The sequence below is a fragment of the Propithecus coquereli genome, unplaced genomic scaffold, assembly GCF_000956105.1.
Source record: "Propithecus coquereli isolate 6110/MARCELLA unplaced genomic scaffold, Pcoq_1.0 Scaffold131, whole genome shotgun sequence".
In the NCBI taxonomy this organism is placed as follows: Eukaryota; Metazoa; Chordata; class Mammalia; order Primates; family Indriidae; genus Propithecus; species Propithecus coquereli.
In genome coordinates this window covers 1,437,931-1,465,087 of record NW_012137303.1, presented here as the reverse complement: position 1 = coordinate 1,465,087, position 27,157 = coordinate 1,437,931, and the positions used below count along the sequence as shown (strand labels likewise).

General features: G+C 39.4%; 5 protein-coding genes across 5 annotated transcripts in view; 2 read left to right on the top strand and 3 right to left on the bottom strand.

Annotated features, from left to right (window-relative positions):
- Positions 1 to 17,931, bottom strand: part of LOC105805634 — a 153,690-nt gene extending 135,759 nt beyond the window's left edge. Inside the window, exons 1-2 of the mRNA XM_012638562.1 lie at positions 17,646 to 17,931; positions 7,397 to 7,416 (exon numbers count right to left, since the gene is read on the bottom strand). Coding sequence (XP_012494016.1) covers positions 7,397 to 7,416; positions 17,646 to 17,931 — 306 coding nt within the window. The remainder of the gene's footprint in view (positions 1 to 7,396; positions 7,417 to 17,645) is intronic.
- Positions 1,194 to 9,165, top strand: LOC105805688 (histone H2B type 1-like). The gene is made up of 2 exons (XM_012638620.1): positions 1,194 to 1,198; positions 8,733 to 9,165. The coding sequence occupies exon 2, from the start codon at positions 8,735 to 8,737 to the stop codon at positions 9,113 to 9,115; it is 381 nt and encodes a 126-aa protein (XP_012494074.1). The 5' UTR covers positions 1,194 to 1,198; positions 8,733 to 8,734; the 3' UTR covers positions 9,116 to 9,165.
- A 6,411-nt stretch (positions 17,932 to 24,342) lies between the features above and the next one.
- On the bottom strand, positions 24,343 to 24,798 carry LOC105805675 (histone H3.1). The gene has a single exon (XM_012638604.1). It carries the CDS (start codon positions 24,796 to 24,798, stop codon positions 24,388 to 24,390), a length of 411 nt encoding a protein of 136 aa, XP_012494058.1. The 3' UTR covers positions 24,343 to 24,387.
- Positions 24,799 to 26,057: 1,259 nt separating this feature from the next.
- LOC105805702 (histone H2A type 1-D) lies at positions 26,058 to 26,462 on the bottom strand. The gene has a single exon (XM_012638637.1). The coding sequence runs from the start codon at positions 26,448 to 26,450 to the stop codon at positions 26,058 to 26,060; it is 393 nt and encodes a 130-aa protein (XP_012494091.1). The 5' UTR covers positions 26,451 to 26,462.
- A 309-nt stretch (positions 26,463 to 26,771) lies between these two features.
- On the top strand, positions 26,772 to 27,152 carry LOC105805691 (histone H2B type 1). The gene has a single exon (XM_012638624.1). It carries the CDS (start codon positions 26,772 to 26,774, stop codon positions 27,150 to 27,152), a length of 381 nt encoding a protein of 126 aa, XP_012494078.1.
- The last annotated feature ends 5 nt before the right edge of the window (positions 27,153 to 27,157 follow it).

The following is a 27,157-nucleotide window of genomic DNA, read 5'->3' as shown; positions in this document are numbered from 1 at the left end:
TTTTACAATGCTCTACAAAATATCCAGCAGAAATTTTTTGGCATTAAACGTTTAGGTTATTTTGGAATGTATGAACGTTTTATTAATAGCATATCGAGTCATCACAAAACATATACAGTACAGCATATACCTGTCTCTTCATTTAAATGGATCTTGTTTTGTGTCCTTTAATGACACGTCATAGTTTTCTTCATGTAGATCTAAAATATTTATTCTTGGATATAGAGTCTGTTATACTGTTGTGAATGATGTCTGGCTTTTCTATCTCAGTTTCAGATTGGAATTACTAGTGTATAGAAAAACAATGCATTTTTATATGCATTTTATATTTTTATGCCCACCAACCCTTTTGAGTTATTAGATTTAATTATTTATTCATAGATTACTGTGGAATTTAACATTGGCAATTATATTATTTTCAAACAACAAAGATAATCATCTTTTGTTATTGCATCCTTGCCCTTCTTATTTCCTGTCCTTGTCTCATGGTATTGGCCAGGCCCTGTGATACCATCTTGAATAGAGTAGTGCCTCAGCACTCTTGTCTTGTTTCTGACTCTATGGAAGTCCTTCCAAAATTGCACAATTAATTGTTATGCTCACGGTAGCTACTCCTTATGAAGAGCTCTTCTCATTCTAGTCTGTTAAAAATGTTTACAATGAAAGATATTCTATCAAATGCTTTGTCAGCATTGATAGAGATGACCTCATAGTTCTTTTTTTTCCTAAAATCCCACTCCTGACTTCATAGTTCTTTATCAATCTCTTACACTGACAGATTTATAATGCTAAATATTTCTTCTATTCTTGGAATAAACCCTACATGACATCCTTTATTTTCTTAAAAAAAATAATATGGCCTCATGTTTTCCATTTTATCTTGTTTTAAACAGGGCTCTTTTTAAAATAAATGAATGTTCGTAACTGAGACAGAGCTATAAATTATTTTCTTCTTTTTTCTCTGTTCCTTTCTTTTTTTATTTGTATTGTTATTCTCTGGTTTGAATAATAAGGGTATACAATTTTAAAAGAAAAAAATAAGTAAGAGAGTTATTTGTCTATTGAAACAGATTATATAAAATATGAATCATACCAGATGCGGTGGTATATCCCTTTAGTCCCAGCTATTCAGGAGGCTATGGCAGGAGAATCCCTTGAGCACAGGAGTTTGAGACTGTAGGGCATTGCTATTGTTTCTGTGGATAGTCACTGTACTCCAGCCTGGGCAACATAGCAAGACCCTGTCTCTTTACAAAAAAATAGAGATCAGCAATACACTAAAACTTGTAATATCTGAGCTTGGCATCATTTGGGTAGAAGGGCATAGCAGAGATTTTGTGTTTTAACTGCCTACTCTATTTATGTCATTATAATTTGCTTATCCTGCTTATCTATTACTTAATTTTCTTATTTTTTTCTTATTGTTTAATTTTTGTGTAAACATTATCCATAGCATTCTCTTGTGGTTTTTTTGTTTTTGTTTTTTATTTTTTTTGAGACAGGGTCTTGCTGCTCTGTCTTCCAGGCTAGAGTGCAGTGACATCATTATAGCTCACTGCACCCTCAAACTTCGGGGCTTGAGAGAGACTCCTGCCTCAGCCTCCCAAATAGCTGGGATTACAGGCATGCTCCACCACACCCAGCTAATTTTTCTATTTTTTTTAGAGATGGAAGTCTCCATCTTGCTCAGGCTAGTATCAAACTCCTGGCCCCAAGCGATCCTCTCACCTTGGTTTACCAATATGCTAGCATTTCAGGAGTGAACCACCACAACCGGCCCTCTTGTGGTTCTTTATATCTCCCTTTTGATAATTACTTTCCCTTTATTCCTATAATTTCCTAACACACACACACACACACACACACACACACACACACACACACACACACTTTTTAAAAAAATTTTCCCCAAAGAACAAGGTTTTGGCTTATGAATCATCTCCACTTTTTTCTATTGAATTAATTTTTGTTCTTGTAAAATGTCTCCTCTTTCTACTTTATTTTGATTTACTCTCCTGTTCTTTTTAAGCTACATTTGCTGAATACCTAGCTTAGATATCTTCAATGTTTTTTGTTCCTTAATGTATGCATTTAACATCATATGCTTTTCTTTTAGTACCACATCAAGTACATCCTGCAATTTTCTTATGTATTATTCTCATTCGTATTTGTTTCAAAATATTATATAGTTTCCCTTATGATTTCCAGTCTAATCCATGATATTTAGGAGTGTCGTTTTTAATTTCCCAGTATATAGAGAGATTATTTTATTTTACTATCTTTAAAAAGATAACTTTTCTATTGCTCTTTAGTTACATTATGATAAAATAATATAGTGTGTATAAAATTTATTCCTTAGTATCTATTGTGACTTTTTCTCAATCCAGGGTTAATTTTTGAAATCATTCAAGATGTGCTTAGAAAAAACTTGGATGTTCTTTATGTGTCAATACAGGAATCGTAGATACATCGGATTTGTTTATTGTCTTGTTCAAATCTGCAACCGTAAGGATTTTTCTTTGCTTGTTATATGAGTTTCTAAGAGTAGTATATTGAAATGTTACCCTACAATCATAAATTTGAAATTCTCCTCATTCTGCTAGTTACTGACTTACATCGTTCTGAAGTAAGAACATGGTTCTGTAGCCAGGTGCATACAAGGTCCCGATTATTACATCTTATTGATGGATTTTTATCACTACGGGATAATAGCTCTTTTTCATTTCTAGACGTTCTGTTTTGTTTTTTTCAAATCTGCCTGATTTTGATTGTCCCTTGCTCCTTTATTGTTTCTCTATTTTATTTTTTTATTCTTTAAACTTTTAGTAAATAATTATATTCTCTACATGATAATTTCAATATCTGAAATTCTTTGGGGGTGTAGGAGAAGATGGAAGTCTTTGTTTGCTCCGAAGTCTAACTTTCCATAGTATCTATTTTTCTTTTTGATTTGGTGATATTTATTATGATCTTATATTTGTACATCCAAGATCCTGGTAAAGTGTCTGATGATATGTAATAGGTGCTCAATAATAGAAAAACAATCTATGTAGATCTTAAGAACTTGGATTCAAGATGCTTTCCTTTTCAAGCTGTTTACATTTGCTTTTGTAAGGCACTAGGGGGCGCTATGAACCTGGGTCCGTTTAATTTCAGGACCAGTTCATTAAAACTCCGAGACTGTATGTTAATTTAGGGTTAAATCTGTGGCCCAGATAGCCTCTACCCCACTCCTCAGAGGCACAGATCCCTGTAGAGACAAACAAGTTTTCTTTCTAGGAACCTTTGCTAGATTTTTTTTTTTTTTTTTTTGAGACAGAGTCTGGCTCTGTTGCCCGGGCTAGAGTGCCGTGGCATCAGCCTAGCTCACAGCAACCTCAAACTCCTGGGCTCAAGCGATCCTTCTGCCTCAGCCTCCTGAGTAGCTGGGACTACAGGCATGCACCACCATGCCCGGCTAATTTTTCTATATATATTTTTTTAGTTGTCCAGATCATTTCTTTCTATTTTTTAGTAGAGATGGGGGTCTTGCTCTTGTTCAAGCTGGTCTCGAACTCCTGACCTTGAGCGATCCTCCCGCCTCGGCCTCCCAGAGTGCTAGGATTACAGGCGTGAGCCACTGCGCCCGGCTAGATTTTTTTTTTAAATGCTACCCTTTCTCAAATGGTCCTGACTTTATGCTATGTGTCTTCAGTTCTTTTTAAGAGCCTAGAATTCTCTTTCTGAAGGGACGGACATAATTCCCAAAGCTCAGAATCCTAGTAATGGTATTTGCTCCAGAAAACCCAAGCTAGTGTGTTTATCATCCTAATTTTCGCTTCTAAATTTTATTGTTCTGATTGTTCTGGGATTAAGGGTAGGGGGAGGGATTAGAGAATTTTCCTTTTTTTTTTTTTTTTGCTTGGCTGGGCAACTGTGTGCTTGTTATAGTTTTCCTAGTCCTTCAGGGTTTTGCTTCAGGAGGGCTTTCATTTCTCTCTCTATCCCTACAAATACCTTTGCTTTAGATTCTATTTTGTCTAATAGTATTGCTATACTTACACTCTCTTGGTAAATATTTTCCAGGCATATTTGTCCCTTTTCTTTATTTTTTGATTACTATTTTTAAAAATCCATGCATGATTTGTTTTCAGACTCAGATAAGAAGAGCATTCTCTAAGGCACATTTTATTACATTCATTTCTTTTGCGTTATTAAAAAAGTAAACATCATAAAAAGATAAAATATTTGACATATTCCAAAACTGGCATATGGACACATGCTTTTCTCAGAAAGGTAAAAGAAAACTTATAAAACTTCTGTGAAATCACAGTCATATAGCAAGATACTTTAGAATATATTACATTTAATGTGATATATATATGTATACATGTATATATATGTATATGTATATATGTGTGTATATATATACGATGGAGTACTACTCAGCCATAAAAAAGAAAGAAATCGTACTTTTGCAGCAGTGTGGATGGAACTGGAGACCACTATCTTAAGTGAAATAACTCAGAAACAGAACGTCAAGTACCACATATTCTTAAAGAAAAAAAAGAATATATTACATTTAAGTTAATATCTACTATTATTTTGGAGTTCCATTTTATGTAAACCTGGAAAAAATAAATCATTGTTTTTGGATCCGGGGAGAATTTTTGTGGGGGCAATGTCTATCAAAGAAATCTACTTATTTGTAAGCATGTTACAGCAGAGTTGACCAGGAATAGATCGAGAGGCACACAGAAGTATGGCAAAACAGGTTTATATGCTGGCGGACTCAGAGGGGATTTTCTTCTCCCAAATTCTGAGCCCAGAACAAAGGACGTAGCAGTCTTTTATACATTTTGCTTAGGGAGGAAGTGGAGCACAGTTACAATGAGAGAGAAGTGGGGCACAGTTACAATGAGCTTATTTTTAGCGGGGGGCAGGGTCTTGAGTCACCTTGGCACCTGCAAGCAGTTTACAGAGGCAAGAGTGACAGCTTTTAGGGGAGACAGCAGGGGTGGAGACTTTTCAGTGGAATTTTCCACTGAAAAGCATACTAGCCAATTTTGTTTTTAAACTAACAAGTCTGTGGTACAAGTAACACCCTTCAGCTCACTGAATAATTACTAACTCAGAAGAATTTAGAGCAATAAGGATTCAGACAGTATACCTGGACAATTTTCATGGTATCCAACATATATTGCTATAAATAATTAATATATTTCATTAATTTCAGATTACATTAAAATAAACCAAATGTGTTTAATATTTTATGTGGTTTGTTTTTTCTTTTTGTAAATATCAGATTTAAATAAGATGTCACCGACTGTAGTCAATGATATTGAGATTTATCTGATCCCTGTGATCCTGGAAAACAGCAATGGTTAAAGAAATCCTCCCACCATTTTTGTCTCCAAAATGCTTAATACAAGGAACGACCCTTTGCTATATGACTTAAATAAGACTTATGAATGCTTCACCACCTCCCCCCACTCGCCTTACCTTTAACGAGGCCAAACACAGACTGCTATGGCTTGAATGTGTTTCCCAAAGTTCATGTGTTGGAAGCTTACTCCCCATTGCAACTGTATTAAGAGGTGGGGCCTTTAAGAGGTGATTAGGTCATGATTGTTCTTCCCTCATGAATGGATTGATTTTATTTTAGTGGGAGAGGATTGGTTATCTTGGGAGTGCGTTCTGGATAAAGGGATGAGTCGGGTCCCCTCTAAAGATAATCAAGTACTTATGATCTAATTCAAGGATGGAATAAGAAATAGCAATAGATAGCTAATCAATTAGAAGATGAAGTAACAAAAAATTAATTACATAAAAATCCAACCTTTTTAACTTTACGTGTATATCTGAAAAAAGAATGAATCTCCAAAGAAGCATTTAGAGTTGAGCTTATATACTGAGTTCAACAAAGTAGTAATTATGAAAACATAAGACAAAAGGGCTTGGGCTAGGGCAGTTAATGGTGGAAAAGTAACTAGAATATTAGGGTTAGTTTAACAAGATTTGTATTAATTCTACAGAAAGTGACTTGCCCTTTGAAAGAGGCAGCTTGGAACTGCTTGAACTGGAAAGAATAAAATGAAAACAGCCTTTCTCTTTGAGTGTCTCAGGATGTACAATACTGGGACTTTTCTGTAAGGAAGGTTTACTATCTCAGGTTTAATAAGGGTTCACTCTCCCAATTTCCTCCACAACAAATATTTTCATGGTCAGTATTTATGATGGTTGAGAACAATTATTGGTAACTTGGAAAGAAGTAAGGGGGGTAGGGCAGAAGTGATGGCCTGCCATTTTTCTATGCCAGACTTGAACCTGTGCCCTACATCTGTTGACGTGTCTTCATCCTGAGCAGCTCCATGTGACTATCTCCAACAACCTCTCATCCTGTTACATATATCGTAGAGAAATGTGTGCACATCTCTATCAGGAAACATATGCAAGAAAATTCACAGAAGTAATGACCTCAGTAATCCCAGATAGACACAACACAAATGTCTGTTACAATAAATTGAGTAAAACAATGTCACTATTTATTCAGCAATTAAAAATGATGATACTGAAGTAACATATATGAACATGAATGAATCTCAAAAAACATCAGTTTGAATGAAAACAATCATAAAATTACACAGCTTATGATTCCATTTATATGAAGATAAAAATAGGCAAAATGAAACAAGATATATTTATGGGTCCATAATTAGATGATGAAACCATAAAGGAAAACAAAGACTGATTAAAACAAAATGTAGGATAGTGGTTTATATCTTGGGGGTGTGCATGGGTAGGAGAACAGACGAAATTGGAGAAAGTTACACAGGGCCTAGTGTCAACTGAAAACGAATTACAATAGATACAAATAGATACAAAAGCGTAGGAATGTTAAAGTCTTAAGCAGGAATTTTAAAAATCACAAATGGCAATGTTACTTCATTGCAATCAGTTACAAGTGTCAATCCTATCTTATCAGCTGAACATCTGATATGTGTAGTTAAGGACCTTCATGTACACTTCTCTTTCTTTTCTTCTTGCAGTTGCAGATTGTATCGCTGATTCCTGTCTCTATGGTTTTCTCTGTATATGTACATTTTGTGTCTTTCCAAGATATTGGCTTATCCTTTTTAGGCAAAGTTCTTCCTCTTTTTACTCCACACTTCCTCTCTGCCTCTCCATTATGTCAATTTTTTCCCCTCTCCCTCTGTTACTTTTCCCTTAATCCAGTTTAAATTTTCTGTCTCATTTGTCTTTCTACTCTTTCTCTACTGACTAGCTACATTGTACAGTCAAAGCTTTTTCATTTTTAACAATCTCTTTTAGTCATTAAAGAAGTACTCTATTTCTTACGCTTTTAAAATGAAAAGAACAACAAGAAGTATTTCTCTCTTTTTCTAACACAACCCACCAGGGCAGTTGGAGTCTGTCCTTTGAGGGCCTAGATTGACTCCAGACTCTGTCAAAATCGTCATCCTGGCTTCACCAATTATAACTGATGGGATCAAGTAGGATTGTGCCTTGGGTGCTCTAATTTCCATTTCTGTAAAATGGAAAAAAATAGTAATATTCATCACATAAGGTTTTTAGAATTAAATAAATGGAAATAAAGCATATTAGCTATTATTCTGAGCATTGCTACATTGGCTAAATTGGTAATTAGGAAGAAATAAAGATACTGACCTTGAGAGGTTTCCTCCTTATCACTGAAGTGAGCAAAACAAACTATTTTGTGAAATAAAGATAAGACATAATAAATTCAGTAGTGCACTTTTGATAGACATTAACTAGCCACAGGGTGGAAATTTGTGCTGGCGCCTTTTTGACTGGAGAGTTAGAGTGGTGGGAGAGACCATAGGGGGAGGGTGGAGTGAGGGTTTAAAAAAAGGACAGTTACATTTAGGAAGGACTCTTTCTCTACAAAAGGAAAGATGGCAATGGAAGAATTAGCTAAAAACCTACTTTAGCCTGAAATAACAATAATAAAAATAAAGCTGTAAAATACTGGGATCTTCCATTTTAGATTTTTTAAATCTATATTTTCACTAGTTAGACCGAAGAACTATCTATTTCTGATCCTCGCTCTGTGGCTAAACTAGATGTGATTCGCTTTTTTCCAGTAGGAAGGATTGTAGCCATATTGACTAAGGAATTCTTTTTTGTCTTACCTGTCTTCAAACAATGTTATTTTGCTTTCTGTCTTGGGATTTATTCCCTGCCCTTAATTTTCATGATGCATTTGTGCACTCCGTACAAGGTGGGAAACAGTGTCCTCAGGATTATCTGGGTGATCACAAGTCGCCTAGTTCTCAGTTCTGGCCCACTGGTCTAGAATCTACCTAGATTCAAATAAAAACATAGCTTTTCCAGGAGATTTTAAACAAATCTCACATTCAAAGACATGATTCCTACGAGCTTCGTTTCCCAGGGTTTTCAAAACACAGAAGGCAACTTCTAGTGTTTAAAATAAGCAAACTAATCTGAATTGTTTGGACAGAAAGGAACTCGTTATATAAAATGCTAATTAGGTAAAAAGAAGTTGGCCTGAATGCCAGAAAAACTGGTCTCAGAATATGACCAATAAGAGAGTAGAACTGCAATCGTGCATTTGCATGCATATTCCACGACAAAAGAACGAATCAGGGATTACCAAACTAAATCTTCATTTACATAATACTGTCTACAAATAAACAGGATCCTGACCGGCACACTTCATTTTCTTTCTTCCCCCAAGATATTAAAGTTAGTTATGCTTGAGCCTGCGAAGTCCGCTCCTGCCCCAAAGAAGGGCTCCAAGAAGGCGGTGACCAAGGCGCAGAAAAAGGACGGGAAGAAGCGCAAACGCAGCCGTAAGGAGAGCTACTCCGTGTACGTGTACAAGGTGCTGAAGCAGGTCCACCCTGATACCGGCATTTCGTCCAAAGCCATGGGCATCATGAATTCCTTCGTTAACGACATCTTCGAGCGCATCGCAGGCGAGGCCTCTCGCTTGGCGCATTACAACAAGCGCTCAACCATCACCTCCAGGGAGATCCAGACGGCGGTGCGCCTGCTGCTGCTGGGGGAGCTGGCCAAGCACGCGGTGTCCGAGGGCACCAAGGCTGTCACCAAGTACACCAGCTCTAAGTAAATGTGTTTTTAGGCCCTGTCAAACCCAAAGGCTCTTTTCAGAGCCACTCACCTTTTTTATAATTGGAGCTGTGCACTAGCATGTAATCTTGCTAGAAATTAGATGCTTATTTAAGGTAAGTGGCAACCCTTAAAAGCATTACACGATTCTCGGATGGCACACCCACTAGCTATGGTTCTGACAATCGCGCCTTGTACAACGGTTCCCAGTTGTGTAAGCGAACATGCGTTGAAATTGCTAATTCCTCAGGCACATTGATCTATTTGTAGCTAGAACGAGCATTTTCTTAAAACGCATAGACACTATGTAGGTTAGAGGCAGCGCTTGGTTAACCTCTGGTTTCCATTTTATGTAAAGTATCGATTGTGTAAGGCTACAGTAACCTTTGAAAATACCAATCTGCAAAAAACATACATCGTTTCGCTGTGAGCCTGCTGGTATCCACCCACGCCCAAAGCTGTGTGTTTGTTTCCATTGCCTAGTGCTTTTAGAGTCCTTCAGGAGTCCAAGTTTTTCACAAACATTATTTTAGGGGGCAGCTGCAGCTGCAAGTTAATGCTGAATTTGCTTTATTTCTCTCTTACTAAACAACTACTTAAAAAGCTCTCGTCATCAGATTTTTATTTTAAGATTTAAAGGAAAAGACAAAAATCATCTCTCCCTCCCCACCCCACCCTAGCCCTACCTCGCTTCACAAAGTAGACCCGCATCGACAGTATTCACAGCATACAGCTGCCTCAGTTCCCTCACTAGTATGGCCATGGAATATAGAGATTGGCTCTGCAGTCACCAATCCAGCCATTTCTGTTACTTGTGAGTTCCAATCCCAGTCCGTCTCTCTTGTCCTGTCTCCAGCTTTCCTACCCCTGGCTCATTTCAACAGCCATGGAGCGTTTCTGGGGAGGAAGGAGAAGGACCCAGCAGGTTAGAGGTAGTGAGAAAGAAAGAAAGAAAAAAAAAAGTGTAATTAAATGCTTTTTAACATTCAGATGCTGAACACTGAGGTCTGGAAGTCTAAGGTCTGTGATAACATAATGCCAAAGCGACTAAACCCCAGAAAATAAACAGCAGAACTTCTCTTCCTCCCCCATTTCTCAGGCCACTGCTTGGTAGAGGATTTCTCCCGGAAGTAGGTGAAAAAGGTTTGGTTAGGGAACCTCACTCAGGTGGAAATACCAAATCCACCCAAGAATCATTATCACTGTCCTATGGAAGCCCTTTAAGAAACGCTTCTAGCCAGCTTTCCCAGCCAGTTTGTTCTCTCAACAAGATAAAATAAACACAAAGATAGAAACAAGTATTTACATTTAGGTTACCAAATTACAGCTGCAGTTCAACCTCATCTGCTCACTTTTATTTTAGTTCAAGATAATACTGAAACTCCTCCATCAATAGTGAATCCAGTTTTCATTCCAGAGTCACAGTGATCTTTCTTAAAAGCCCACCAGATCATGTATTATTATACCTGCTCAGATCCTTTCAACAATTCCCCACTGCTTTAAGCAAAAAATCATCAATGTATGCTATGGTATGTCCTCAATGTCTGCAACTTCTGGCCTTCACTTATGTCTCCACCAAACATCAGAGCTCTCTCGCTGTCTCTTTCTCTTTCCCTTCCTCCCTCCCTCTTCCTTCCTTCTTTCCTTCTTTTCTTTTTCTTTTTTCTTCCTTTTTTCCTTTCTTTCTTTCTCTTTCTCTTTCTTTCCTTTCTTCTTTCTTGCCTTCTTTTCCTTTCTATTTTTGTTTTTCCAGTTTTGAGAATTCCCCAAGACCTCTCCAGCTTCCAGGTCTTTGCAATGTTTCTCTGCCTGAAGTGTCCCTGATTGTACACCCCTACCCAATACATAAATATGTGCACACACACACATACACACAATGTACACACACACATACGCATACAATGTTTATTGATCAACGAATACCATCTCACCTTAATCGTCATGTTCTTGGAGAAGTTGGTCTTCATTGTTGTGGATTTCCCTAGCTTCAAAGAACTGACACTATACTTAGTCCCAAGCCAATCATTAGTAAGGGACATGGGATAGGTGAAGTCGAATTACAATCAGATTTCTAAGGCTGGGAGGAACTCTGCTTTCCCTGGAGCCCAAGGCAGGGGAGCAAGGAAATACCTGAACAAAATCAAAGTTGTGTTAATAAGGAAGTAGGGAAAATGGCTTTTAGGGTGGCACTTGCACTGCCTGATATACGGACCCTCCGGGCAGACAGAAGGAAAATCCAGTATGTTCAAAGTGGATAGCCGCTCATTCATATTCAGGTGCCAAGCAGTGAATTAAGTACTGATGATAAAGAACAGTGGTTCTCAAACTTGAGTGTGAATCAGAATCACCTGGAGGGCTTGTTAAAGGACAGTTTGCTGGTCCACATCCCAAAGTTTCTGTTTCATTAGCTCTTGTGTGGGACCTAGGAACTTGCCTTTCTAAAAAGTTCCCAGGACATACAGATGCTGATTGGGACTATGAGAACATCTGCTGTAGAGATGAACAAGCTAACCAAGGTCCTTACCTATGTGGAGCTCTCCTTCTGGTCAAGATGTGGTTATAATATAGGCTTGTGAAGGGTCTGGATGTCAAACTATGACGTTTAGATCTATTTTCCAGATGATAAAAAGTTATAGAGAGCAGGGAATTACATAATCATCTCTGGTTATAGGACGATGCCTCTGGTGGAAGGAAGCTGGATGGATCGGAGGGAAATCATAGTGATAAAGGGTATAAAGATGCAAGACATAGAGATGGCAGCAGTAATGGAGCTGTGGCTGCAAGAAACAAATCAGAGAGCAGTTGAAGGGATTCCATTCAATATTTCATGAAATATTAATTATATGCCTTCTGTGCCAGGCATTGAGATGCCACAGTAAACAAGGCAGACAAGAGTCTGCTCTCCTTGGGCTGATAACCTAGTGGGAGAAGAGAGACAACAAACAAGTTGACAACTCAGCAAGGTAATTTCAAATAGAGAGAAGTTCTGAGTGCTGTGAAAAAATAAAATATAACCAGATGTCATGATAATGACTAAGTAATGATTTAAATAAGGAAATCAATGGTCCAGGGATTAAAAGTTCCAGGCCATGAGAACTGTTGATACAAAAAAACTCTAAGGCAGGGAGATTCTACACTCAAAAAATAGAAGGCCTGTGTGCTGGGAGATTAGTGATCAGAGGTAAAATGTTAAGTTATAAGGTTGGATTAAATAGGTGCCTGAACATGTTCGACTTTGTATACCAAAGGAAGGCACTCATATTTTTATTTTGTCTTAGTAAACTACCAAGATTTTAAACAGTTTGGCTACTATGTGGAAAATAAACTTTATGCAACTAAAAGCAGAATGAAGTAGGGGGAAAATGGCTAATTGCAATAATCCTGATAAAATTATTAGAGTTAGATTTAGGAGGAGAAAGCCAAAAGAGTTTATTGATGGATTAGGTTTATTGCTGGATGGGTGAGAAAAAAGTAGCTAACATTTACTGAGCCCTTTATATGTTTCAGAAAATATGCCAAGCTCTTTGCAATGGTTAACTCACTTCATCTACTCAACATGTTTATTATCTGGATCAACTATTCTCACCCTTTGACTGACTAGAACATGTACAAGATATGGTGGTGGATTAGACCCAAGGCAGTATGCCTCTAGAGATTGTATGATTGCCCACTGCCCTATAGTGCTGTTAAAGTTCTTGGATGGATGATCAAAAATTGTAGAAAAAGATGAGATTTGGGAGAATAGGATGTAACTATTTTTAAAATACCTTAAGCATTCATTTCCATTGGAGATGTCCTTGAGTAGTTGTATATGTGAGTCTGGAATTCAGAGGCAACATCTGGACTGGGCATAGAAATTATAAAAATTTTGGAATAGAAATTTTAATGTTGCCAGCCTAGAATGGGATTGCAGATTATCCACAAAGAGAAACCAAAGCAGTGAGTTTATCCCATAAGCACTCCAAACTTCAGAGAAAAGAGGTAGCAAAATATCCTAAATTGTGGTAAGTGAGGCTAGGCAAGGTGGTTCACACATGCAATCCTAGCACTCTGGGAGGCCGAGGTTGGAGGATTGCTTCGAGACCAGCCTGAGCAAGAGCAAGACCCCCGTCTCTACCAAAAATAGAAAAAATTAGCCGGGCATAGTGGCCTGCACCGGTAGTCCCAGCTACTTGGGAGGCTGAGGCAGGAGGATCACTTAAACCCAGGAGTTTGAGGTTGCTGTGAGCTAGGCTGATGCCATGGCACTGTAGCCCAGGCAACAGACAGAGATTCTGTCTCAAAAAAGAAAAAAAAAATTCTGGTAAGTGAGCTTAGAAGAAAATCAGCAGAAGTCTAAAGCAGCAGCATTTTGGCAGCAGGGACCATTTTCATGGAAGACAATTTCCCCACGGACTGGGGTGGGGCATGGTTTCGGGATGATTCAAGTGCATTACATTTATTGTACACTTTATTTCTATTATTATTATACTGTAACATATAATAAAATAATTATACAACTCACCATAGGTTGGGGACCCTAGGTCTAAAGAATACATTATTTAAAGAATGAGGATGTGGCCAAGCTGGTGTGATGTATAGTTGGATGAGAACAAACATAAGTTTTGGATATGATAAATACAGATCACTGGGAAGGTGGGTTATGGGTGCTGAAGGGCAACCTAGCCACTATCTGGGACAGCTTCTGATTCCCTCTTCCCTGGGAAAAGCTTCATTTAGGGCCAAGCCTCAACTAATCACATTATATGTACTATTAGCTCTTTCTTTGGCTATCATATCTGATTGATGCAGGCATCTACCCAGCTGGATCAATAAGATTCACTTTCCCAGAAATTGGGAAAGGAAAGAGAAAGACAAGCCTTTCTCTTCACAGGAATGTTCAGCAATGCCTTAAGTGTAGCCAGCAGCCTTTCAAAAGAGTTGTTTTTGTTTTTATTTTGTTACCTGAGATTGGTTTTTGATATTGGCATCTAGAAGAATTTTAATTAACACACTCGCCACAGTTTCAGAATACATACAAGCTTATATTTGTTGAATACATAATATGTTCATATTATTTATCATACATTGTCTCAGTCCTAACAAAAATATAAAATTTCTCCCACATTACAGATAAAGGAAGAGTATTTAATAACTTGCTACAGACCACATAGCTAGAAAATGGCAGAACAGGAACTTCAAGTACATATCTTCATGGTTCAAATGCCACTTTCTTTTTCTTTAGGCCTCCCTAATGTCATGAGAAATAAGAATAATAGTAATAGCAGTAATGACAACAGTCAAAACATAGAGTGTTTACCATGGGCCATGAACTGGTCAAAATGCTTAGCAAATATTTAACTTTGCTTCAAAACCTTATAAGCTAAGTAATACTATAATCTACGAATGAGGAAACAGAGGCACGGAGAGGTCAAGTAACTTGACCAGGCCCGGCGCGGTGGCTCACGCCTGTAATCCTAGCACTCTAGGAGGCTGAGGCGGGCGGATTGTTTGAGCTCAGGAGTTCGAAACCAGCCTGAGCAAGAGCGAGACCCCGTCTCTACTAAAAATAGAAAGAAATTAATCGGACAACTAAAAATACATAGAAAAAATTAGCCGGGCATGGTGGTGCATGCCTGTAGTCCCAGCTACTCGGGAGGCTGAGGCAGAAGGATCGCTTGAGCCCAGAAGTCTGAGGTTGCTGTGAGCTAGGCTGACGCCACGGCACTCTAGCCCGGGCAACAGAGTGAGACTCTGTCTCAAAAAAAAAAAAAGTAACTTGACCAAAAATGCATTCCAAATAATCATCTTTCTGTACAGGTTTCCCAAAACCTCAAGAGGGGTATTGGGAATGTTTCTTATAAACTTAACATATGATTTGCTTACTGGTGTAGACTACTAAATATTCAGGCCTTATTAAACATATTTACTAAGATGCCAAAAAAAAAGACATGTTCAGGCCAGACGTGGTGGCTCACACCTGTAATCCTAGCACTATGGGAAGCCCAGGTGGGCAGATTGTTTGAGCTCAGGAGTTCCAAACCAGCCCGAGCAAGAGCAAGACCCTGTATCTACTAAAAAAATAGAAAGAAATTACCTGGACAACTAAATATATATATATAAAAAATTAGCCGGGCATGGTGGCACATTGCCTGTAGTCCCAGCTACTCGGGAGGCTGAGGCAGAAGGATTGCTTGAGCCCAGGGGTTTGAGGTTGCTGTGAGCTAGGCTGACGCCAGGGCACTCTAGCCCGGGCAACAGAGTAAGACTCTGTCTCAAAAAAAAAAAAAAAAAAAGACATGTTCAAAGGGTCTCAAGATAAAATTCATGGACTTCTTCCTTAATCAAGCAGAAAATAAACTCCCCAGTTTTTATTCACCACTAAATCTTGTGAAATTCAGTCAGTTTGGGCCTTGAGGCCTCTGAATCAAAAATTTTCAGAATAAGCTACCTTGCATTCTGAGTTATAAAATGTTAAAACCTGACCTAACTTCTTAAGAATATATAGGCCTATTGCACTCAGTATATAAATGGCAAAATAAACTCCAAACCTGTTCAATGTTTTTTTTTTTTCTTTAGTATTATGTCTGCCTATTTCTCTCTATTGTTAAATTTTGGGTATCTAGATCTCAGGCTCTGAAATCCTGGACCTCTAATTGTTGGCAGAAATCCATGGAACCCTGGGATTTACTTGAGCCTCAGAGGATAAATGTGCCCCGTAAAATTTCTATGTCCATATGTCTATTTTTTCAACAGATTCTCAAAGGAGTTTTTGTTCCATATACTGTTAAGAACTACTCACCTAAAGGGACACAGTACATTAAAATATCCAGATTACAACTGCTTAAAACATATGGATAGTCCACCCATTGGTCTCTAAAACATAATGAGCCTCACTGTGTTTTCTGTCTATAATGGAACATAATGGAAGAGATACAAGAGGCTCATTTGGCATCAGCTTTTCAAGCTTTCAGATCAATAGAAGACAATTCCTCAATGCCAAATAAGTTTTTTAAAAAATTCTGTATTTTGTAAGGTAAAGTTAAGCTGCTATAACAAAGAGACTTAACAATAAAAGAGCTTAAAGACAGTTATTAATATTTTTGTCTCATGAAACAGATCCATCATGACTTGTCCAGGTCTGTGGACCAAGTCTGCTTCTTGCGATCAATCAGGAACCCTCATTCCTTCCAGGTCAGTGTCCTGTCATCTCCTAGAGCCTGATGTTCTCTACTGGGTCAAAATATCAGCACCATTATAATTCATGAGAAGAGAGAATAGGGCAACATGAAAAGTTTTAAAGCCCAGAACTGGGAATAACTTTTGTTAACTTCTACTGACATTTGGAAAAAACAGCCACATGCTCACATCTGCTACCAGAAAGGCCAGGAAACGTTGCCTCTGGTTAGACAGCCACCTGTCCAGCTATGCCTTTATTATAAGAAAGTAAACAAATTTTATTGGAAAAACACCAGTCTACACAATGTTCTTCACAAATTAAAAGTGATTGTGAGGACATCAAATAATACAATGGCATACTGACAGGTTTAAGAGATTGCAGAAAGTCTACAGTGGTTAAGAACAAGGAATGGAGTAACTCACTGGAACACTGCTGACTCAATTTTGTCTCATTTCCTGAAGTGTAGGAGGAAAGAAGGTGGGATTTGAATCATGACGATCTGAACCAGAAAGGCCCATTCCAGCACTTTTTGTCATGATATGTGGCATGTAACCACAGTACCGTCATCTATAATTTAAGGTAAAATAGGCTTGTAATAAAGTCTAACATTATTCAAGATAGAGAACCAACATAAAGGACTCAGTAAGCATAACTATATATTTATACTGACCACGGGTACATTAATAAAAGTTTTTTTTGGATTCAAAGAGATAAACCAGTAGCACTGAATAGACGGGAGGACACCTCAAGGAAACAGAGCCAAACAAGTTGGCCTGTTCCAACATCGCACTCTTAAAACTTCGAGAATCCTACATACTTCCGTTGTTTCTCCCACAGGCCTTACTGCGTTCAACATACAAACTTTTTATCTTTGCTAGTCCCCACAACCGTCACTCCCACTCTCACGTGAGCTCCATGAAGACATGCCATTTTGTCTTCAACATAGAACAGTGCCCCCGTGGCGCTAGACACCAACTCGGCTTCTCCCCTATTGTTTGCAGCAGCACTAGCCTTTGCCACCTGCTTTCTGTGCTGCCCTCCACCTCCACTGCCTTGCTTATCCGGCTGTTTGGAGTGTTACCTGTAGTTGACCGTTCTAAAACGTCATATTTATTACTATGGCACACAAAACACATACCAAGTACAAACTAATTTGCTCTTAATTAGTTGAAAGCGTATTAAACAAGAATTAGCAAATTGTGAAAAAAATCACAAGGAATGTACATACGTTACTAAACACACGCAAAAAAGCAATAGTCACAAAATGGCTACTAACTCCTTCAAATGAACAGATAGGTGGCCCTGAAAAGGGCCGTTTTATTTGTAGAAGTAACCGGATTTAAGGATTAGCCGCCAAAGCCGTAAAGGGTGCGTCCCTGACGCTTCAGCGCATATACCACATCCATAGCTGTAACAGTCTTGCGCTTAGCATGCTCCGTGTAAGTGACAGCATCGCGGATTACGTTCTCCAAAAACACCTTCAACACCCCGCGAGTCTCTTCGTAGATAAGACCAGAAATACGTTTTACTCCGCCGCGACGAGCAAGACGCCGGATAGCGGGTTTTGTAATGCCCTGGATGTTGTCCCGCAACACCTTGCGGTGACGCTTAGCACCCCCTTTGCCCAGGCCCTTACCACCCTTACCACGCCCAGACATTGTAACAGCTACAACGCAAAGCTTCCAACACAATTCCTCTGGCAAACCCACACAGCACTTTTATAGTAACATAACGGACCTGTTTGAAAACCTCAAGGGCAGGGGCGGAAACACAGTCAGTTCCCGCCCTTCTGCGCCATTCTTTGCTCAGACACTGGAGGAAACCAGGAGGGGCCTGAGGCAACAGCAGAGCCTTGGTTGGGACTTAACAAATGCTCCTACTTAGGGATATACTTGTGCGTGTATATACATAGAAAACTCACAGCCATTAGCTAGGTCAGCAGATCATACACTCTCCACAAAGAAGCCTGCCTCTTGTCCCTCACATTTCCCAGGATATGAGATAATAAGTACATCCTGTTGTCCCTTATAATATACTTTCAATATGATTTTAAGTAATTCATATATTTATTGTTTGAGTTTCTAAGATTATTTTTATTGACTTATGGCTCTCTAGTTAACTAATCAGGGCTTTTTGGCACGGAGGCTAGATAGTCCTATTGAAGGAACTAAAGATACATGAAGTTTACACATTTAGAGGTTAAGTCAGGTTAAAATCACTGAGGGATGCATTGAAGACTTATGAATATGTATATCCCAAAGCAATGAGAACCTTGTTGTGCTGTGAATTGGAAGTTTATAGCTTGACTGTGTCCTTAATCATGGACAGCTTATAGTTAGCACTATTGTCTTTCACCGCATTCTATTACCCCAACCGGCTGGCCTCACAGCATCCAACCAAACCATGGAAACAGACTGTTCCATATACTAGCTGTGTCGTCTTAGGCAGCCTATACTCAATTTCCTTGTTTTAAATGTATAAGAAAGTCTAATGTATACAGTATTTGTTACAATTAATACATATAATCCATGCAAAATTCTTAGAATAATATCTAGATTGTTCATGAGCAATCAGTAAACATTAATTATTATGGTATGTTGTAGTATTCTGGCTGTTCTCAATTCCTCTCCTTAAATTCACCCCTCCGAAGTGATGAGCCTAAGAGGCTATCCTAATTTGCTAAAACTTGGTCTTGAGAACTCCTCCAAATAATAAATACTTAAAGACTTATTTGATCAATAATACCCTTGAGGAGTTCCAAGTGCTTTGGTTGGATCATTTGGCTATTACTCCACAATGACCTGTGAGGAGAACTAAGTTCATCACAGCTGTTCCATGAGTTTATGGTACACAGAAACAGATTGCAGAGTAAGGAATCCCATGAATGTTGGGATGAAAATCATATACTAGTAACAATAATCTGGTGGGGATGTGTAAGGGTAAATGGTAGTAATTCTCTTAATTTATATAGTGTAAAAAGGTAATTTCCTCTCTCCTATTCTTACAGAGTTTTCTTGGAAAAACGATAAGAAAAACCCCCATCTGTTACTTGGCGCATCAGCCACCTGAGACCCCCACTCCTCACGGAAGACCCGCATCAGCATAACACTAACCTATTACCTGTCCCACCAACTAATCTACTACCCGGCACATCAGCATAACACTAAACCTATTACCTGGTGCATCAACTACCCTATTACCTGGTGCATCAACATAATATTAATCTATTACCTGACACATCAACTAACCTATTACTTGACACATCAACTAACATATTACCTGGCGGGCATTAGCCACCTGATACCCCACCCTTCGGACCACCCCAATTTCATAAAAGTGGGAAAAATCGGGTAGACAGGGCTCAGAATTTGGTGGCGAGACCCCTTGGGGTCCGCCGGCGAATAAACTGATTCTCCGACTCTCTGTGTGCTGCTCGGTATGTCCTCAGGACCACTCGCTGTAACGCTTGCTGTAACAAAAATAGTAAGTGTAAATTTTTATTCTACCTTTAAGAATAGAGATAAATCTTTCTAAGGATTAAGCCCAGTTTCCAATTTTAACAATGTACCAATATCTCGAATGTCATGGGCCAAATAACCTTTGCATATGATTAAATGTACCTACGGAATTCATTTAGAAGTCTCTCAGGAGATTATCACAAGTTATACACTCTGTATCTCAAGGAGATAGAAGAAGTTATTGTTCTTTTTTCTGCTTTGCTGTATAAAACATGTGAGATTTGTCCTAATTTTTTTGTCACTTTTGTGCTACCTTACATGTATGTAAATCTATTAATGTTTACTCAATAATAAATCATGTTCTTTCTCCCTCTTTTATATTGGTACAGAAGGGTTATTTTGCTTCCAGAATTGTTTTCTTTCTCCAACATATGAAGGGACCAAAAGCCCCATGGCGATTTTACGTTCCTTTATTTTATATTAAATAGAAATATGATTGCTAAACATGAATTCTCTGTCTAGATTAATATTAGTATTAAAATGTTCCTTAGAAGGAGAGGAATAGTATGGATTACTCAGAGGTCAGTGGTAGAAATTAGAACAAGCTATTTATTTTATAATTTCTCTGCATCTTTAACAGTATATAAGGCCCCAACCAGTCAGGTGTGGCTCTCACTCAATTTAAAATGATGAACAGGAATAAGCACTACTATGTCAACAGTACTGCACAGGGCATACAGGTGTAGAAAGCACGCATTTGGGCAGTAGCCATGATGGCAGAATAAAGCAATGGAAGGAAGTTAAGGACACTCGAGTTCTGTTCTGGTTCCACACAAAATCCCTGTATGTATTTGTGTAAGTTCTTTTATCTGACTGTATGCCGTATTTGTAAGACCAACATTATAATTTTAGTTCTTTACAATCTACTACTAGAAAGATTTCAAAGTGGAAAAGTGTGCAGTTTAATATAAAATGTATCACAATGTCCCTTAAAGAAATTGATGTAGGAATTCAAAAGAGTAAGAGATCGCATCCAATTTGAGAGATGGAAATGACATATGTAAACATTTCAAAGTATGCCATTAGATTAGCTTGAAGTATGCTTTGGCTTTAAAATAGGGTAGGGGAGAGAAAAAAGGGAAAGAAAATAAACTTGAAAAAGATACTGGAAAAGGTTACATAATTTGCCCAAGATCATGTAGCTTGTAAGGGGCAAACCCAGACTCAAATACAATTCATAGTGTTTACAAATTCCATGCTTGTTATACTAAACCACACTGCCAGAATGATGACTTAAGGCCGTATAAAATACTTTGCATACCATACCAAAGAGCTTATTTTTAAATTCTAAAGCTATAGGAAAATGGGGCATATAAAATTGAAGTTCATTTGAAGAATATTTCACTCTGAGCAATGAAGAGGATGAATTACAGCACAGAGGGATGAGAGGTTGTAAAAATAGCCAGCCCAAACAAGAAATAGAAGAGTCAGAACAACCAGGATGGGGAAATAAAAGAGGAAAGATGAATTTAGGAAGAATTCACCAGACTTGGTGACAGACTGATATTAGTGCCAAGGGAAAAATGGAAGTTCCAGTTAATAAAAGAATCGTGTTGTTATTAATAGAATTTATAGGAATATCAATCAAAAATTTACCTCCTAGATGAGGTTGGATATGTTGAGAGTCTGGTATAGGCAAAAGATAAAGCAGGTATCCAACAATTACCCAGAAATGGATGCTTGCTGCTTAGGCAAGAGGACTGGCCTAAAGGGAGAGAGTTCAGTGTTATCTACATGAAAGTAAATCATGAATTCATGAAAGTAAATAGGACAGTACCTTGGAGAATTCCTCCAGTTATAAGTAAAAGCTCTTCCTTTGTTGGTGCTGTATATAATCAACTATAACAGGTCAAAACCATTTTAACATTAGGAACACATGAGCTGCAAAAAAAGTAAATACACAAAGTAAATATGATTTATATTTAGCTGGTTTCTCATCTCAACTATTTTAATTATGTCTTTAATTTTTATTAATTTAAAATTTGTTACTTTCTTCATGTCCAAGTTTGATGTGCTACATAAAGTAATAAGTCATTTGTTAATTTTGATGGGATCAAGTAGTGTGAAACCTTCACATCTCATGGTATTTGCTCTGTCCCCAGCATTTCTCTTCTTCATAGTACTGAAGTGGAAGATTGGAAAATTCCTCTAAAGTGGAATTCTAGAAATTCCACTACCGAGCTTTTTTTTCCTTGTGATCCTTGCCTGGGCCCCCTCCTCACCTGCGACTTTGCCCTCATACATCACCTGTAGCAATTAGTGTACCAGGCTGTAAAGTAGCTTAAGGCTCTGCCTCACTAAAGTTAACCCTGTTGTGACCATGCCCCTCCTCCTCTCCTGCCCTGTGACCTTTCCCCTCATAAATCACCTGTAGCCTGTAGCAATTAGTATACCAGGCTGTAAAAATAGCTTAGGACCCTGCCTCACTAAAGTTAACCCTGTTATAGCCCTGCCCCTCCTCCTTAAGCAGAGTGTATAAAAGACTGCAATGCTCTTTGGTGCTCAGAATTTGGGGAGAGTAAATTCCCCTCTGAGCCTTGCCGGCCGGCACATAAAACCTGTATTGCCAAAATCTCTGTGTGTGTCTCTCGGTATATTCTCGGTCAGCCCTGCCGTAACAGTACTAGTGAGACATAGACCTGTGCATGCTTCAAAACAAACATATGTTGAAGACATTGAGGAATGAAAAAGAAAACAAATTAAATCACTTAATCTCATCACTCTATTTTCTTAACATTAAACATGCATTGCACTATGTTCACTATAAGTCTATATCCTTGCATAAACAAATGTACTGAATATAAAACATTTTTTTTTTAATTTTCCTCTTTTAAGGGAAGTGTGTGTGTGTATATATATATAATCCTTGATCCTGGTACTTGAATATTTTGCCAAAGTCTATGTTCCCAATGTCCCAAAGCATGACAGACCTCTATATTGAGAGACTCATGAACATTTTAATAATTGATTCCTCCTCATTAACACCAATAAAAGTACAAGAATTTTTTTGAACCCATAAAGGAGTCCAACTCTTTCTTTTATGCCTTTTCCTGGATCTCCCCTGAGATCAGCTATTGCAAATAGTCCCCATGTCAGGAGGATCATTGATCACTGACTGCATTTCCCATTTTCCTAGAGACATGTTGAACTCTTGCTTGATTCCCCCCAATTAACTACACTTCCAAATACTCACATAAGCCATTATAACAATTTTACAGCCCAAACTAATTCTCCTTATCAGAAAGAGCTGTTCTAAGTGTCCCTCACTGCTATTCTTGTGGAGAAATCCAAAAAGAGCCTTATGTAAAATAAATTTTCTGGATAAATCTAAACTAAAACTCAAGCAGTTGTTGAATTCATGAGAAGCCAGGAATATGTAAAATATTATTAGAGAGCAAGCAATTGAAGGCACAAAGGGAAGAATTTATATTTTAAACGAAAATCAAGAAGTTGTATTTTTGACCTGTGAATCTCAGAGTTAGGGGCTTTGGATAAAGGCTGAGGCCAACGAGATAAAAACTGGAGAAAGAAAATATAAAGGTCTCAAAGCTTCAGCCGTTCCAGTTCATTGTAGTATAGAATTGGTGTGATTCCCCCTTGGGAAATTTTAATTATTTTGCTTTTCTGAATTGTAACAGACACAATTCAGGCATAGCTGAACTAGGTTGCTGCAAAGCTGTAAGATTGAGCTGGTAACCAATCAACGCGCAGTGTCACAGTATGTGACGTACACAGGATCACACACACACACTCCCAGACTAACAGCTCAACTAGGAGACTTTTTTTTTTTTAACTGATAGATATCCAAATCTACGATCATGTCCAAAGTAGCACCTGCCCTGACTCCTGCTCTCTATCCCACGGAAAAGACAGCGGTAAAGAGAGATGTCTACAAGTCCACAGGTGTAGCGAAGTGCAAGGCGTCCTGGCCCCGGTGTCCTAGTTCATCCCCAAAGCCTTAGCAAGCCTCCAAGGAGCTCAGCGGCATGTCTCCCCTAGTTCAAGGAGACGCTGGCGGCTACGACGTGAACAGCCGAGCCTTAAGAACCTGGTGAAAAAGGGCACCCTCGTGCAGACCAAGGGCACTGGCGTCTCGGGTTCTTTCAAGCTAAACAAGAAGACAGCCTCTGGGGAAACCAAGATTCGGGTCAAGAAAGCAGCCAAACCCAACATAGCTGCCGCGGCAGCCAAAACAACCAAGAAAGCGACTTCAGCGGTCATATCTTGGAGGACTAAACAGATCCCAGAGAAGCGTACAGCAGCCTCGGGGGCAAAAAAAGTAGCCCAGAGTCTGAAAAAGTTGAAAGCAGACCAGTGGAAAGTCGCCAAGACTCCAACAGCTTCCAAGCGCAAAACAACCAAAGCTAAAGGGCCAAGCCCAAGAAGGCTGCCCCTCTGTATACAGACATCTTAAAGGCTCCTAAAAGAGCCACCCAATCAATCCAGTGAACTCTTGGGTAAGAGGTGAGAATGCTTACATCTCGGGGCAGCAGGTTTCCAGTTTATGGATAGTAACACGGTACACAGCATCTTTTATAGAAAAGGTGGCTGGCTCTGAAAAGAGCCACTGGGTTAGGCTAGCACACGCTCACCAATTTACGCCCTCTCCCCACGAATGCGGCGCGCGAGCTGGATATCCTTGGGCATGATGGTGACGCGCTTGGCATGGATAGCACACAGGTTGGTGTCCTCAAAGAGCCCCACCAAGTAGGCCTCGCAGGCCTCCTGCAGCGCCATCACCGCGGAGCTCTGGAAACGTAGGTCGGTCTTGAAGTCCTGCGCGATCTCACGCACCAAGCGCTGAAAAGGCAATTTGCGGATCAACAGCTCGGTCGACTTCTGGTAGCGGCGGATCTCGCGCAGGGCCACGGTTCCGGGACGATAGCGGTGGGGCTTCTTCACGCCGCCGGTGGCCGGGGCACTCTTGCGAGCCGCCTTGGTGGCCAGCTGCTTGCGCGGCGCCTTACCGCCGGTGGACTTGCGAGCTGTCTGCTTAGTACGAGCCATCACAAATTTTTGAAACCAGATAGCTGACGGAAAAACGAAAATATTAACTTTTCTACCTGTATATATAAAGAGAGTCCTGTTCTGATTGGACAAAGCAGTCGTTCCTCTGCAGCTTGCAACCAAGGTATTGGTGGCGACGTTCACCCGCTGATCACAGGAACCTCCTCTGCTTTTAGATCAAATATCAAAATCTTCCTCGATCCTCCTTTTTAATTCCTGGTGTTTCAACTTTACTCGCGTGTCGCTTTTTAAATCCTTTTTATTTAAAATGTTGCTTTATATTTAGATTATCTAGTTCTTAAAATGATATATTTTACTTGCTGCATGTATATATAAATTTTGGAGCCTGAAACTGGGTTTTGATCAACTTTTTGAAAAGGCGCGCGCTAGATGTGATTGGCCAAGCCTTCCCCCACTCCCGCCCCCTCTTAAGTTCTGAAAAGCTGATTTCACCACACTATCTTGACTTGCCTACTTAAACTTTTGGAGATGTTTTTAAAGTATAGATTTGTTCCAGATGCACCATGACTATTAGCTCTTAGTAACAGTTTCAAAATTGATATTAAACTAAATTAACACAGTTACATTAAAATACGAAAAAGCGCCCTTTTACCTTTTAAAAGTTCAACTGAAGCTTGTGTAAAATGGTGTTAAAAAAATAGCCAAATATATAAACGGTACAAAACGTTGCTGTGTGTCCTTTCAAAGTGACGCCAAACACCTTAAGAAGCTCTGCCACAGAACCATCTGAGTTCAGGGAATAGTTTTGTATTCCTACTTAAAATTGATCGAGGACAGCTCAATAGAGTCGGAATTGGCTTGTGAAAAGCAAAAAAACCCACAAATCGAAAAACCCTTATAGCCTGCAGGCGTCCCATTAAGACACAGAGAAGATAACACAAAGTGTGTGGTCTTACTGCTTTATTAGATTTGGATGTTTACTTGTCAAGAGCTATGCTTACCAGTATTTCTACCATCTTTTAATAGCTTTGCAGTCCGAAGGGCCGGCTGCTAATTTATTTAAATTACCTATAGTGCAAGCTTTCTCCCCATGTCTTGCTTCACTTCCTTGTTTATTTATGGCAACCTTAAGTTGGACTGTAAACCTCAGGTTTGTTTTAGTAGACATCTAATTGTTATAAACTAGCAACTTGAAGTAGGGAAAATGCAAGCCCCTTTAAGGAATACATGGGTGGCTCTGAAAAGAGCCTTTGGTTAAGAATGACTCCGTTAAGATCCGAGACACTTATTTTCTGAATTTATTTGCCCTTGGCTTTATGGTGGCTCTCAGTTTTTTTCGGCAGCAGCACCGCCTGGATGTTGGGCAGGACTCCGCCCTGCGCGATGGTGACTTTGCCCAGCAGCTTGTTGAGCTCCTCGTCGTTGCGGATAGCCAGCTGCAGGTGGCGCGGGATGATACGCGTCTTTTTGTTGTCCCGTGCTGCGTTGCCCGCTAACTCCAAGATCTCAGCGGTTAGATACTCCAGTACTGCTGCTAGATACACTGGCGCGCCGGCTCCCACTCGTTCGGAGTAGTTGCCTTTACGCAGCAAACGATGAACTCGGCCCACGGGGAACTGAAGACCAGCCCTAGAAGAGCGAGTCTTAGCCTTAGCACGGGCCTTTCCACCTTGTTTTCCACGTCCAGACATTTTCAGATACCAACAAAGGTGTTCAACGAAGAAAATAGAAATGCAGATACGAATTTTCCTTGCAGATGAGAAGCAATTATACTTGCAGGCAGAATTGTAAATTCCGCTGTTTCATTGGCTAAACCGCTTTAAATAGGCAACCAATCGCAAAGAGGACTTAGAATCACTTCATTTGCATACCACGGTACAGCCTGGGACAATTTATCCAATCAAAAACTAAGTTTTTCAACACCAGTTTTGCATAGGAGCCCTACAAATATTACCAGCGTTAGAGGGAAGACTCATGCCATTTTTTGATTGGTAGACAGTTTTGTAGCTATAATGCCTGAGCCAGCTAAATCCGCTCCTGCGCCCAAGAAGGGTTCTAAGAAGGCTGTGACTAAAGCACAGAAGAAGGATGGCAAGAAGCGCAAGCGAAGCCGAAAAGAGAGCTATTCTGTGTACGTATACAAAGTGTTGAAGCAGGTTCATCCTGACACCGGCATCTCGTCTAAGGCCATGGGCATCATGAATTCCTTCGTTAATGATATCTTTGAGCGCATCGCGGGCGAGGCGTCTCGCTTGGCGCATTACAACAAGCGCTCGACTATCACTTCCCGGGAAATCCAGACGGCCGTGCGCCTGCTGCTACCAGGAGAGTTGGCCAAGCACGCTGTGTCTGAGGGTACCAAGGCTGTCACTAAGTACACCAGCTCCAAGTAGTTAAA

Excerpts from the sequence above, each read along its gene's own strand:
- LOC105805702 (XM_012638637.1), bottom strand. The coding sequence starts at position 26,450 with ATGTCTGGACGTGGAAAACAAGGTGGAAAGGCCCGTGCTAAGGCTAAG.
- LOC105805675 (XM_012638604.1), bottom strand. The coding sequence starts at position 24,798 with ATGGCTCGTACTAAGCAGACAGCTCGCAAGTCCACCGGCGGTAAGGCG.
- LOC105805691 (XM_012638624.1), top strand. The coding sequence starts at position 26,772 with ATGCCTGAGCCAGCTAAATCCGCTCCTGCGCCCAAGAAGGGTTCTAAG.
- LOC105805688 (XM_012638620.1), top strand. The coding sequence starts at position 8,735 with ATGCTTGAGCCTGCGAAGTCCGCTCCTGCCCCAAAGAAGGGCTCCAAG.